Here is a 13,828-nt window from a genome sequence, read left to right as displayed (position 1 = left end):
GATTATTTAAACTGCTCCTATTTTCAATGCATTATTAAGATCTGCAGTAAATGTCAATTTAATCAACTCTTAGAACCTAGAGCTTGATAGTCTGTGCATAAATCAACTCGCTCTTTCCGGAAATCTTTTTATGGGATGTTGAGGAGCAACCTGCTCAATGTTTTCTTTGTGAGCTTTGAGCATTTAGATTTTAAACAGTCTGTATCCAAACCTCTTAATAAAAAAAAATCTATTCCAAGTGCGAGAATATTAAGCAATATTAGCTGCAAATGGATTGTGAAAATGTGGCAAAACTTTCCCAATGAGTAATCCTTGTAAATTGTTTAATCTGTAACAGACTTTGCAGCCTTAAGGATGGATTGCAAACATATCTGTGTCCCAGTGTTTCAGGAGAGGAAAGATTTTTGAAAGGTGATCAAGTGTTTGATGTGTGGTAGTATTTTTCTAGGAAATCATGGATGACTAGTAAATCAAGATGTGATTCCATTGTTGAAAGCATACACTTCAGAACCGTGGGTGAGTTGCTTGGAAGTTAGTGAGGTTGTACCTCAGGTTTGTCTTTTGGCTTTCTCCTTGTACTATGAATAACAGCTCAGGTACTGTTCAGAGTCCCAGAGAAAAGTGTGGTTAATATAAACAAGCAAATAAATACAGGAGGAAACGTATAGAAATGACAGAGCAGTTTACCGAGGCTCTAGGGAAGTCAATGTCAAAACTATAGCTTGCTTCAGTATAGTTAGGTGTTCAGAGGTAGGATATTTCTGCTCCTATTCAGAAAATACAGTTTTCTAACATTCTCACCATTTATGTTCTTTTTCATATGCTCTTTTCCTAACAGAAAGCCTTCTTTCTCTTCAAAATACAATTCTTGAAAGCTCTTGGACATTAATCTTCTTGATAATAGCACGTTATTTATTAAACAGTAACTCCTCTTCTGTAAGATTATATATTTTGCTCTACTGATCACATAGTTTAAGGTACTGGAATCTGAAGAAGAGCCCATAAAAATGACTGCTTATATCTGCACAAGGTCCTATTAGCTTTGGCTTAATTTGCTTTGAATTGATTGCTATGTAGTAAATATTACAGGCAGGGAGTGTATATCTTCTCATGTTTTTTTTGCGTAAAACCAAAACCATATGCCTAAAAGAATCTTAGTTCCTTCTCACACTGAAGTTAGTGATAATGTGGAAAACACTCAATCCTCTTGCAGATTTTGTGCTAAATTTACAAGTAAATGTGGATTTGAGATATTAAGCATGGTGTTGTAAAGCTTAACTCTTGTGGGATACTCTTTTAAAGAGAGTGAACCTGTTAGATATGACAGATTCTGCAGTGAAAGATCATAGAATCATTTAGGTTGGAAAAGACCTTTAAGATCAGTGAGTCCGACTGTCAACCATGCCCACTAAACCATGTCCTGAAGTGCCTTATCTACATGCTTCTTTAATACCTCCAGGGATGGTGACTCAACCACTTCCCTGGGCAGCCTGTTCCAATGCCTGACAACCCTTTCAGTAAAGAAATTTTTCCTAATATCCAATCTAATGTTTAAACCATTTGAAACGTCTAAACCATTGTTGTGGTCTAACCCTGGCAGGCAGCTCAGCCCAACACAGCATCCCTGTGTTATCAACACTGTTTTCATCATAAATGCAAAACAAAGTGCCATACGGGCTGCTGTGAAGAAAATTAACTTCATCTTGGCCATATCCAGTACATCCATTTAAATCTGTGCTGTGGCTGTTGTTTAACACTGAGCACTATTGAGTAGCATTTCCTTACTAGTTCTTTTCATTCCTTACTTTGTAATTAGATTTTTCTTCATTCAGAATGAAATGAATGGGTCAGATTTTAAAAAGATAAACTTCTGATAACATACTTGCTTATGGAAATTTAAAAAAAAAAAAAGTGCCATCACCCAGAGTATGGATATAACTTAGCCATTCGCAGTTGCAAACCAAGCAGCTGGAAATGAGAAAACTGCATATTTTCCAAACTGTAAGAATGTAAATTCCATTTCTTGAAATCTACCCATGCTTCTGCTGCTGAAGCAACTTACTGGAGCAGTCTTTACCATTTTTTCCAGTAATACATGCCATTGTAACTATTGGAAGACAAACTGTAGAACTATATCCTCATGAATATTCCTTTTAAATGATGTATTAAAGACTAGTACCAGAAGATGGGGCATATCTGAACATATGTTACAATCAACAAACTGATGTTAGAACAGTAATAGATTTTGTTTTTGATTTCTTCTAATTTCCTTTTGTAGCCAGAAACTACCCTGAAAATAATTCTTTATCTACTAAACTTGAAAAGAGGAGGAAAACTTGCATATAAGCCCTGACCTAAGAGAGAGAAGAATAAGCAACCAAGAATTAGATGATGACATAAATAAATAAGTAAATGCCTCCCTCCCAAGTTAAAAGATTTTTAATTCAGTTTATTGAACAGAACTGTCATTATTTGTGCAACGAGAGTGAAGAAATTCTGATTTCTTTCTTTCCTGTTTACGAGAAGAAATAAACAATTTTTATGACTCAATGCTTCTATAATTATCACCAAATTTCACTTGCCAGTCAAGATGCTTATGGTGGTAATCCATATCTGCTACTGTGTCCATGTAAGTAACTTTTCTTCCTCTTAAGCTGCTATCCTTCAGCATCTAAAAGAGCACATAACTAGGAAAGAGCTTGTAAAATCATTTGGACTTCCCTTATTTTCTCACAAGAACTTCTCATTATGTTTTTCTGCCAAGTTTGCTGCTTCTGTGTGAGTTCTCCTGGGTTTGTTATTATCTCTTTTATATTGTGCACTGGAACTAAGACAGGATTTGCAGTCTAGGTGGAACAGGACCAGCTGTTTCATCCTGTGTCCTGTCGACTCTTAAAATAAAAAATTCTGAATCATATCCAATCTTAAAGAATTCTTCTTACTGGGCCTTTTCACTGTCCAACTGGATGATTAACTGTGCTTTATCGGTATGTGACCACCATAGCCAAATTCTTTTCATATGCCATATCTGCAGGTCATGTCTTTCCAGCTAATAATTTCATCTATCTTCAGCACCTCCAGGAAATTTCCTTTTCAGGACAGACAGCTGCAATGGATAGATACTGATTTCTCTGTGTGGAGAAAAAAATACTGTATTTCATCTGCTCTAGACTTACAGAGGAAGCTCACAAATTTCTGATAGCCAACAGGAAAATGTGCTTTGGAAAAAACATCCTTTCACTCTGCAAAGTCGTGGGGATTGCTATTTCAGGCACTTTGTCTGCATGCCTTTACTTTTGGGACCATCTTAGTTCCATTTAATTCCAGAGGATTTCCTTTTTCTATTTCTTTTCTTTCCTTCCCTTTTCCAGTACAAGGAATAAGAGATATTGCAGGGAGTGGAATGACGGAAAACACCACCAAGTCTTAGTAGACACATTGTCTGCATATTTTATGAAGTGTACAAAGGCTGCGCTCATAGGTTTAGAAAGTAGTTATGAACTCTAGAACTGAATTGTTGCACTTTTAGAAGGGAGAGGTCCTTCATGTAGTGCTCTTTTCCATGAAATAATTGTTTCTTCTCTAAAAAATCTTGAAAATTGTTCATGTAGGTCAAGAACTATAGTTGTACCAATTTCCCAGTCTCTCATTAAAATCAGATGACTGTCTTTTGCACACTTTACTTTAGAAAGCTGGATGAATCTCGCAATATTCTTTTCCCCATTAAGATAGCTTCCAACACTGCCTTAGGATTGTACTTTCAGTCTCACACATTTAAAAGGTCAGTGGTTTAAGGTAATGGGGGAAAGAATGGTTATTTTATTTACTCATTAAAATGGCATTTTTAGAGGCAGGTGCATAAAATTGCTTGTCTGCTAGTTACAGAATATTTTTAGCGATAAAGCAGTTTTACACTAAGCTTCTACCTAGGCCACTAATGGAATGGTCTTTAAATTTAATCACTTGGAGTTTTCTTTTTCTTTTATTTTTTTCCCTATAAATCCCTAAGACCAGACGGTGAAGTTAAATTCTGTAACTTAGATGTTAACAGAGCATTTTCTTTCTATAGAGAGATAAGTAAAATATTCAGGAAGTTATCAAACCTTTTCATCTGTTATGTAGAAAAGAACAGAGGTACAAGCTTGTCTTTCCTTGAATTTTATCAAAATTGATTAAAGTCTTTATTCAGGAAGTTTAAATACTGGCAACTGCGGTTTACCCCTGGTGGATTAGGTCCCACCTCAATATGGCCACAGAACTGTTAATAGCATGACTTGGATGTATTCTAATAATATTGTATAAATATCTAAAGTGAATACTGAGAATGCCATTGACTGTACTGTCTGACCTATCATCAAGATGTGATGCTCACTGTGATGTAGCTGAACTTTGATGTATTTTAATTAAGTCTCCTCTGACCATTCTTCTTTGTGGTGTTTGAGCTTGTTAGTCTGCTTCATGAATGGGAATGTGCAGAGCTGAGTCAAAAGAAAAAATGAGGTCACTTATTTAGAACCAGAATTCTTGAAGACAGGAATACATTCCCGTTTTCTATTCACTTCCCTTTACTTGTGAATTAAAAATGAGGCACTCAGAATCTCACCGTTTATTTATAGCTTTTTCCCTAAAATATCTGGGAATATTAACCTGAAAGATAGACGTGAATGTTTCTATGAACCTTGCTGGAACTTCTTGTGTGCCTGAATAAGAAAACCAACCTCAGAGAATTCTGGTTACAAGTTACAATCTCCCTCATCTAAAAGACAAGAAAAACATAATTAAATGTAATTTTCTGTTATCAAGTCAAATATACGTGGGGATTTATATCTGATTATTTTGAAAAATAGCTTTTTGAAATGAAAAGCCTCCAAATTATTTTAGATTTTAGATTTAGTGTATTTGCTTGTTAAACTTCATTGCCTTGTCTTGATCAGTAAAGTGAAGGGAAATTGCTTACTGCTTCTGTTTTACTGTGAATAATTCTCTTCTTTAATCTTCATTTAATGTACCACCTTGATAAAAAGAGGTCATGACTTTTAAAACAACTCACTATATTAATTTCAAAGTTATATTTATTTGTTTGAAGGTTGTAAGGAAGTTTCCATTTTTGCATTGCACTTCACCATGAAGACACAAGTTTAGTCACCCTGAGCTTCTCCTACTGTCCCTGAAGAAAATGTCCCATGGATATAATCTCACTGGGAAATCGATCCCAAAAGTTTTACCGACATTACCAGAGAAGGTGAATCAGTGCTTATGATTCTTAATATAGACCAATACACAGTCTGAAATGCTGCACATACTTTTATAGATAGCTGTCTGGGCCTCCTAGTATATGTGCAGCATATGTCAAACAGCCTGTCTGTGTCTGCTAGGATAGTTACCATCTCTTGAAATAACATATGCCAAGCCATCAAACTTTCTCTTCCATTGGCATACACACCAGAGGTTTAGTCAATATATTGGTTTCAGCTACGGAATATGAATTTTCTGAGTTCTGAGCTATATCAACAGACTTTCATAGTCCAGATGGGGCTGTAGACAAGTCCCTGCCACTTTTTCAGCCTATAAATTTGTTCAGCAGGTTGAACTGACATGTTGTTGGAAATGCAGAAGCCAATGTGGCTTATTCAGCGGTAGGCTTTCATCAACTTGGATGCACCATTTTAACACCACTGAAAATTCATAGATGGTACGTCATGGAAAAAAGGTGGCCCCTGTTTGATTCTTGTTGTTTATACATGTTTGAGAAACAGCAGTTTCCAATGATGATGTATTTTACTTTGCCATATGTGTGAAGATTTTAATTAGCATATTCATCACCCAGCCCAGAAGTAGCATTACGATTCCTTTCACAGGCGGTTCATAAATTGCGTAATTCCAGTAGAGTCAGCTCTGCCTCCCAGAAACAGCGCTGCATCTGCCCTACAGGCATCCTCCCACCGTGAGCAAAATGAGTGTGGCAGAGGAGTCAATGATCTTGAATCAGGCCTTTTAAAAAGTTATGGCTTTGGTATTCTCTAAAAACTGGTGGACAAGAGCATGGACAGCCCCTATTAGCTTTAGTGGTAGCCTGGCCTGCACGATCAAGAACAGACGTCAGGCCCTGCTCCAGGAGTACACTATTCTCTTGGCTCCTGCACAAGCTAAATAATAACTGCAGTCTCTGTCATGAGCGAACCATTGGAGGCCATGTCACGGTCGTTACCTTTTTGTTCTCTTTGGGAACTGAATGATGGAGCAGTATCCTGAAACTACTCGCTTGCCCGTTGACCCGTATTAATAGGGTGTCACCTAGCAAATGGATTTGAAATTGCTGGAAACTTGCTCACTGGGCAGAATTCGTCAAGGGGCTATCCCATTAGGCAGAGTACTGGGCAGAGAGCTCCCTCAAAGTTACTGCAGTGATTTAACGGCAGGTGTGCGCTTATTTTAAATCCTTTGTAATGTTAAAAACATCACATCTAAAAGGTGATGTTGGAATTAATGTGCAACAATCAAGAAGTAGTTGCTGCTGTAACAAATAAGGCATCTCTTAATTTCAGCGGTGTCCAAATGAATGACGAGATATTGAGAATGCCTTTTTTTCCCTGGACTCTTATCTCTATTCTTATTTCTGCATAAATATCAAGTGAAGCATCATGCTATATTGGATAGACTTGCACAGTGCATTTCGGTTTAGGTTAAGGCCATTGAATTTGAAAGATCAGACTACACAAGATTAGTTGATGTAACTCCAGCATATTGTAGAGGAGAAGGAAGAGGTGATTTAACAGCTAAATCCATTATGTTTCTGTTAGCTGGCTATGGAAAATTATACCTGTATTCTATCCGTAAAGAACAAATACTTTTTGAATCCATAAGGAATACCTTTTAAATGTGTATATAATAGGTAGAAATGGGATACCTTAGTTTTTATATGTGTTGTGTATACTAGTATTAGCATAAAATATGACAGTTAAAAGTATTGTTAAATGTTTTCTTGTTTTCTGCAGAATGTGTAGTTGCATGGTACCATCAGTCATTCATTTTGGTTTTGTATTTTTTTTCTTTTTCTCTTAATTTTAAAAGGGAAATTAGCCTATTTATATTTGTGTATATGGTAAATCACGATTCAAATTTCAATATCGAAGGTAGAATACAAATAAATACTGAGCAGCCAAAATTTGTTACAGGTACAGGATTTCAGCAGTAACTCCTGCTATGAACAGTCCTTTTAATTAGCCTAGAGTGCCTTCCCCGGCCAGGTTCCTCTGGGTTTGAATTTTCAATTCCTGGTAGTGGAACTCGACTGGTACTGTTAGTGGCTGTCGTGACAAACCCAGTCAAATTAAATACATGACAAAGCTTAAGAGACCCTCCTAAAGAGCCTTTGCCTTTCCTCAAGTCTTAGAAAATGTTAAGGGGACGTGGCGAAGGTGCCCTGAGAGGGACCAGTAAGCGCTCGGGTTTGCTCCGTCCTCCATACAGCCGCTGGGGCCCTGCAGGGCCGGCGGCTCCCCTGTAGGCCAGGGCCACTGGAGGGTTCCCCTGGAGGGGCCTTCGGGGCAGGGCCCCAAACCCCGGGCCCGTCCCGCCGCCCCAGCCAGGAGCGGGGCAGCCGGGAGGCTCCAAGGCAGCCCCAGCCCCCTGCCTTGGGCATCTCCCCGGGGACGGGGCAAGGCCAGGTAGGGCCGCCGGCCCACGGGTGGGCCCGGTTCAGCAGGGCCCATGACCGGGGCAGGGCTGTGGGGAGGCCTCAGGGTCTGGGGCCGTGCTGGGTGCCCTCCTGGAGCACACCTTCCACGCTGGTTACGGCCTGAAGGAAACCGATTTGTGCCCTCCCGGACCAGTCCACGGTGGAAACCAGAACCCAGCGAGTGGGGGAGACTGAGGGATCCACGTCAAAGGCACGTCCACGCTGCGGGTCAAACCAGCAGCGCAGGTGCTCCCATAGTGATCTTGATATTCTTGGGCTCTGCGGGGTGTTGTAACGTGTTTTCCCTGCTGCGTAATTTTTTATGTTACCTGGTGCTGTTATAAAATAACATAAGTATTTCAGACGTGTAGAGTAATGCAACACAAAATATTGGCAAAATACTGCAAATGGCTTAGTTTAAAAAAACTCCAACTAAAGAAATATTAAAATGCCTATTTTTCAGCAAGATAGGCAGAAAATTACCTTCTTCATTAACACTCCCTGATGATTATTTTTTCTTTATACGGTGAGTAGGGAAATAAAAAGCTAACCTAGTATTAAAACAGAAAGAAAATAGGATGTTAATGAGGATTTGATCAACAGGTTAATAAACTACACACACACACCCCCCCGCCGCAGTATCCCAATTTGTCTGTGCATTGCTTTTCACTGCTCATTCCCTATGAATCCTTACAGTTGTATCTCATGAATATAGAAATGCATAATAAAAAGCAATTAAATGCAAACATGTTTCAAATAACATTACAAGAAATCAGAAAAGTTGTAATTCACTTCATTTGCTATTGATAAACAATATTTGAAAAGAAAAATGGGAGATGATAGTGAATTTATCAACACTTCTTATTTTTACCGATTGTCCATAAAGTTTTGCAAGTAAAATTTCAGGCAGCAGTGTAGACATGTTTTCTATGTTGAGCTGAAACAGCGAAGCAAAATGGCCCTTTCTGAGACTTAAAATGACATAGATTTCAACAAGTTTATTGCAGAGCAAAGAATAGCAGATTTCCGCCAATGAAATGATGTGTCGGATCAGGTAGTGACAAGCCTGGCACACAATCTTGTCTGCTGTCAAACTAATGATAACTGAGATTGTGGACAGAAAATCAAGTTGGAGAGGCAGTGGATAGTCTGCAATATTGGTTAGGACAAGGTAATCAAGCTATAAAATAGGTGGGAGAAGAGTGGGGACAGGAAAACAAAAACAAACCAACCAGTTAATTTTAATATCTTGGATAACCCTGGGACTTTTTTTTTCTTTTTTGCTTATCTTACTTGAAAAATGAAAACAATATGAGTCTTGGAACTCCAGGTGTAGCTTATCTTTTCTTTTACACTTTTCAGTGATTTTGCGGGGGGGTGGGGGGGGTGGGGGGTGGGGTGTGTGTGTTTTGTTTTTGATTTTTTTTTGCTTTTAATTATCTACATGTAGTGCTTCACCTGACATTTATTTGATCAGTGCCTGATGCAATGAAGCTGCTGTATGTTGGGAAGGGTTTCTTGGAGTTGCCTGATGTTAGCACATGAATTACACCTTTCCAGATTAAAAAAGAAAATTGCTAGAGAATATGCTGTTGCTAATTCAGTAGGGTATCATTGCTAATGGTAGGTGCCTCCCTGTACCTTTGGGAACTGTCACTGCTACTATGCTTTTGTTTTTAATTCATCAGTATAAATGTTTTACTAGATAAGTATTAGTTTACTACTAGTAATAGTAGTTTTCTATTAATATTTTTAATCTTCTTAAATTCAATATCATTGCTGCATCTCATGATACGGTTTTAATGCCATATACTGTATGAACAAAATGTTAAACAGTGCACTTTTAATCTGGTGGTAATGTAAACTAGACAAAAGGACAGAGCTGCTTAAATGAGATTTCTTATGCCTGTCTTTCCTAGTATGAATTTGTGTTAGGTTTGTAATCATTTTGTTGAAACCTTCAGGATGAAGGGACCTATTGCTGTTTATTTTGCTAGCATTACTCTTTTCCATCCCTCTTTGCTTTTGTTTTCTCTGGTGAGTCTCTTTGTCGTTAGCTGCCACTATCCATAAGTTTTCCCAGAAACCAATTCTGAGCAGAAGCTAATCTATTGGTGTTTTACAGCTTCCCATGGAGCTTTAGGACTTTTCAGTCTTATTGCTTATGCTACGGTTAATCTACACTGCATGTGTTTTATTTTTCAGGAAACTGAAGCAGCAGTGCAGGCTAAACAGCCGAATGTGGAAGAGGTTTTGTCTAAAGGGTGTCATTTATATAAGGAAAAACCAGCCACTCATCCAGTAAAGGTAATGAAGCAACCTTTAGCAATATCCATTACTGTGTAATGGGTTATGCTTCCCCTGTTGTACACTTGTCCTTGATGTGCTCTGTTTAAAATCAATGAAAGAACTTGGCAAATGGCATTTGTTCTGTTGTGTGACGGCATAGCCAGGAAAAATGCAATGTTCCCAGCTAGAAATTTTTTGCATATTGTGATGGGAATATTGTTTCTGACATTAAGGTTGTTCTACCTCCTCAAGAGTAATCCACATTGAAAGCAAATGTAATTTTTGGTGCCTAATTAATGGCATCATATAACATGTTTTTAAACTCCCTTATTTTGAATTTTGCTTTCAGAAATTTTGTCGATTAAAAAAAATGAACATGTTTTCTAGAAAAGGTAAGAGTCAAGTCATAAAGAGGGCCCTTTGCCCTAAAATTTTGTCATGGTGAAGGAAAGAAGACATGGCAATATAGAGCTTTCCCACTCGGTTTGTCTGCTAAAATTCATGTAGAATGATTGACTTGATTCTGTTTTGGAGCAGAGGATACATTGTTAAGAAGGCTAATGCCTCTCAACACTTCTCTTTTAGAAAAAATGTACTATAGAATCCTTCACCCCAGTAGAGAAACCAGTTTGAAGGGGATAATTTACACTCGGTTTCCTAAAGACTATGTAGACCTTCATTGAGACTAGAGTATCATTTTCTGTCTTGTAGAATCTTGCAGCAGAAAATAATCAGCCAGAAGCCTCCCATGTGTGGTACAGCTACTTTTGGAGTGGGAGACCAAACTAGTAAGGTCACTACCAATATCGACCAGAGCTTGATCTGGTTTCTGGTTTTATAACTGCCAATAAAGTATCTGTGAACATGATGATTAAGAGTTCCCAGAAACTGTTATAGTGGCTTATTGACTACGCTAAGTATCTATTGCAATTGCTTCTGGCTGGGCAGAGGTAGTAAACTTTGTATTTGGAGCTTTTCCAAACCTACAAGACTCAATAACCTCATTTTACAGAAGAAGGTTTCCTCACAAAGTTAGACTGTCTATAGGTGACCTCTACAGTGAATTTCTTGTTTTTCCATCTCTGTTTAATCACTATACTTGGAGTATTATTGTCCTACTTTTACAAAATTTCCTTTAAATTACTTATAAATCCCACCAGCAGATCCCCATTCACGGGAGCACATGAATGCGCTTATCTCCACTTCAGAAATTAATACATTTGTAAGAATGATTTGGTTTCTTTTCTTCTTTCCTGAATAGAAATCCTTAAGAGTTATTTTTGCCTTTGGTATCTATGCTTTCTTTTAATGATCAGTTCTCTTAAACAGTGATAAAACACTAAAAGAGGTAACTCAAGGTGACTTAAAAGTAGCGTGATAATGAGAGTGAGCAGAAACAAAGCTTTTGACTCTGTGTTGGGCATTTTCCTTGGCTAATATGGTGCTATTTTTGTTGGGAACTGAAAGATGTCATCTGCACTCTGAATGGATGATAGAACAAAAATCACTCTGCAATAACTGCATTTACTTATTTTGTATGACTTCAGCTGTAGTCTTAGGAGAATCTTAATCCACATTTTAACAAGCAAAGTACTTGAAACAACAAAAAACTAGAGGTTTTGGCTTGCTTTCTAAATTTTTGTTATTGCATATAAAGAATTGCAGAACGAAAGCTGGCATTTTCAAGAAGAACTAGTACTTGTTTTATATACCACTGACAGAAGTATAAATGGTGTGAAATGATTCTGTTTAGGCCAAACTTCTGACATAGAAGTGTACTCTGTGTCTATTTCTTTTAAGTGTTCACATCAAAGACACTGAAAACTGCCAATTTCTACCAGATTTACTGGAACAAGATAACTCTTGAAATAAAGATTATGATGTTCCATGAGTAGTAGTTTTGACAATGACATTATAAAATGTGTGAGGAAATTAGTAACTACTTGTGGAATAGTGAGTATTTAATTTCTAGTCCCTCTTTAATTGCATTTTACCTTTTTCATTACATTCTGTAGTTCAGTTAATTGAACTACCCGTGAAGTTAATTTCTGGTTCTGTGTCTGTCTTGTACAATAAGTCATAAACCAGTGAATATATACTGTCAGGACTGTTGAATTGCTTTCTTGATGATGTAGGTTTCCTTAAGCTTTCACCCATTTATACTGCGTTGGTCTTCTGTCATTGTTCTTCGTGAGTAACTTCCAGCACTGTCTGCTATTTATATGTTCCAATATAGACTTTTCAGCAAACGTCAAAATCATTTTCTACAGAAAAAGTGTTTGGTGGACGCAGAAATAATTTGTACTCAGATTAAGGTGTTTTTGAAAAGATATTAGCAAGGTTGCAAAGTTAAGCACTCAGAATTTTAGAAAATTCTTGAATTAACGCTGCTGTGGTGGCCTTGGTTTAGGCTGAACCCTGTCTAATTCAGTACAGGATATGGGCAGCACTCACAGTGCAGCAGCAATTCAATACTTAGGCTCATACTCCTTGTTTAGTTTGTGGCACAGAAAAAAAGATAAAATTACACGGCCTCTTTAAAAGCATTAATTACTTGCATAGCATTGCTTGACAACTTTGTAGATTATTTAGTTCTCTGAGGCATCTTTGTCTAGATTCCTTTTTTTCCCCTCTGATTTCCTTAATTCACCACAAATCTTCCCATTCTTTTCCATAAATGAAGTAGAGGTTCTATAGACTCATTCACACTGCAAGCCTCTCCTGTGCTGAAAAACAGTATGTGTCAGAGAATTAAAGATACTGGTGCAACTATGTTCATTGTATCTGAATTAATGTTCATAGTTGACGTTAGTCTGGCATTTCCTAATGTTTAGCTGTTTATCTTTCCAACCTCTATAATATACTCCTATTATGGTGTTTTGAATGTAAATTAATTCCCATGGATTTATATTGACACATACTTAATCTTATCTCATAGTTATGTCACTGAAATAAGTATATTTTCACACCTTCACTAAGCATACTAAAAGTGCTGATATTGGAATTTTGCAATGCAGGACTGTAAAAATATTTTTGTTGGCAAATGAAATCCTAGTATATGCTGATTCAAGAGTCAAGAATAGGATGAGACGTGTGATCCTTTAAGCACTAGCACTTTAATAATCAGACCTATTCACTTTTATAAAATGGATTTCATGCTTTTGAAAAGTATTTCTGTAAAGCTTTTGTGAGTGGGGGAGGGAGAGGTTACTGCTGGTGACAGTGGCAATAGAAAGAACGTAAGCCCCAATCTCATGATTCACAGCACTTAAACAGAACAGTTTATTTGGGAAAGGATTCTGTGGCAGTGGAAAAGCTTAGTTTCCTTGCCACAGCACTCAATTTGTCCTTTCCCATGTTGGGTGGGAGAGCGAGTAGTGAGGAAGTCATTTTCATTGTCCTCAGTCTTGCTTTTAAAAGACGACACCATTTCTCTCTCTAAATACTCCTCTCTAGTTTTAGTGCTGTCAGTGAGATTAGTTCATGTATGAATGTTAACCTCACTTAAACTGCACTGGTGCTGACATTTAAAGAAAATCATTAAATCAATAAAAGTGTTCCTCAATGCAACATATGTCGATGTTCATACTTGTCACCAAAGCTCTGGCACTGCAATTACAGCAAAATTGCTGTGCTCAAAGAAGTTAACATTTTAATGCATGCATGCTAATTTATGGCAGATGCAGGATTGGCTTAAACCATAACTCTGATAGAAGAGTTTAGAACTAGCTACTCTCTTATTAGCGGTGTAGATGTTGCCTCAGACAACTCTCTCTAATGTCTGTGGTGGGCATGTTTTATATTTTGTCATTGCTGGAAAGAAATCTCTGGCTCACATCCACATGAATGATTAAGCAGCTA

The 13,828-nt window shown here is 37.6% G+C and overlaps 1 protein-coding gene across 12 annotated transcripts in view; it reads left to right on the top strand.

The window, feature by feature from the left end:
- The window catches only part of DMD (dystrophin), a 1,298,312-nt gene that overhangs the window by 908,241 nt on the left and 376,243 nt on the right, over positions 1 to 13,828 (top strand). For all 12 annotated transcript variants that reach the window (XM_075033523.1, XM_075033524.1, XM_075033521.1 and 9 more), the window contains one exon: positions 9,884 to 9,985. In XM_075033523.1, the coding sequence (XP_074889624.1) occupies positions 9,884 to 9,985 (102 nt within the window). The remainder of the gene's footprint in view (positions 1 to 9,883; positions 9,986 to 13,828) is intronic.

Source organism: Buteo buteo, chromosome 8, assembly GCF_964188355.1.
Source record: "Buteo buteo chromosome 8, bButBut1.hap1.1, whole genome shotgun sequence".
Taxonomy (NCBI): Eukaryota; Metazoa; Chordata; class Aves; order Accipitriformes; family Accipitridae; genus Buteo; species Buteo buteo.
Note: the sequence above shows the minus strand (reverse complement) of the source record. Positions and strands in the feature narration are given on the sequence as shown.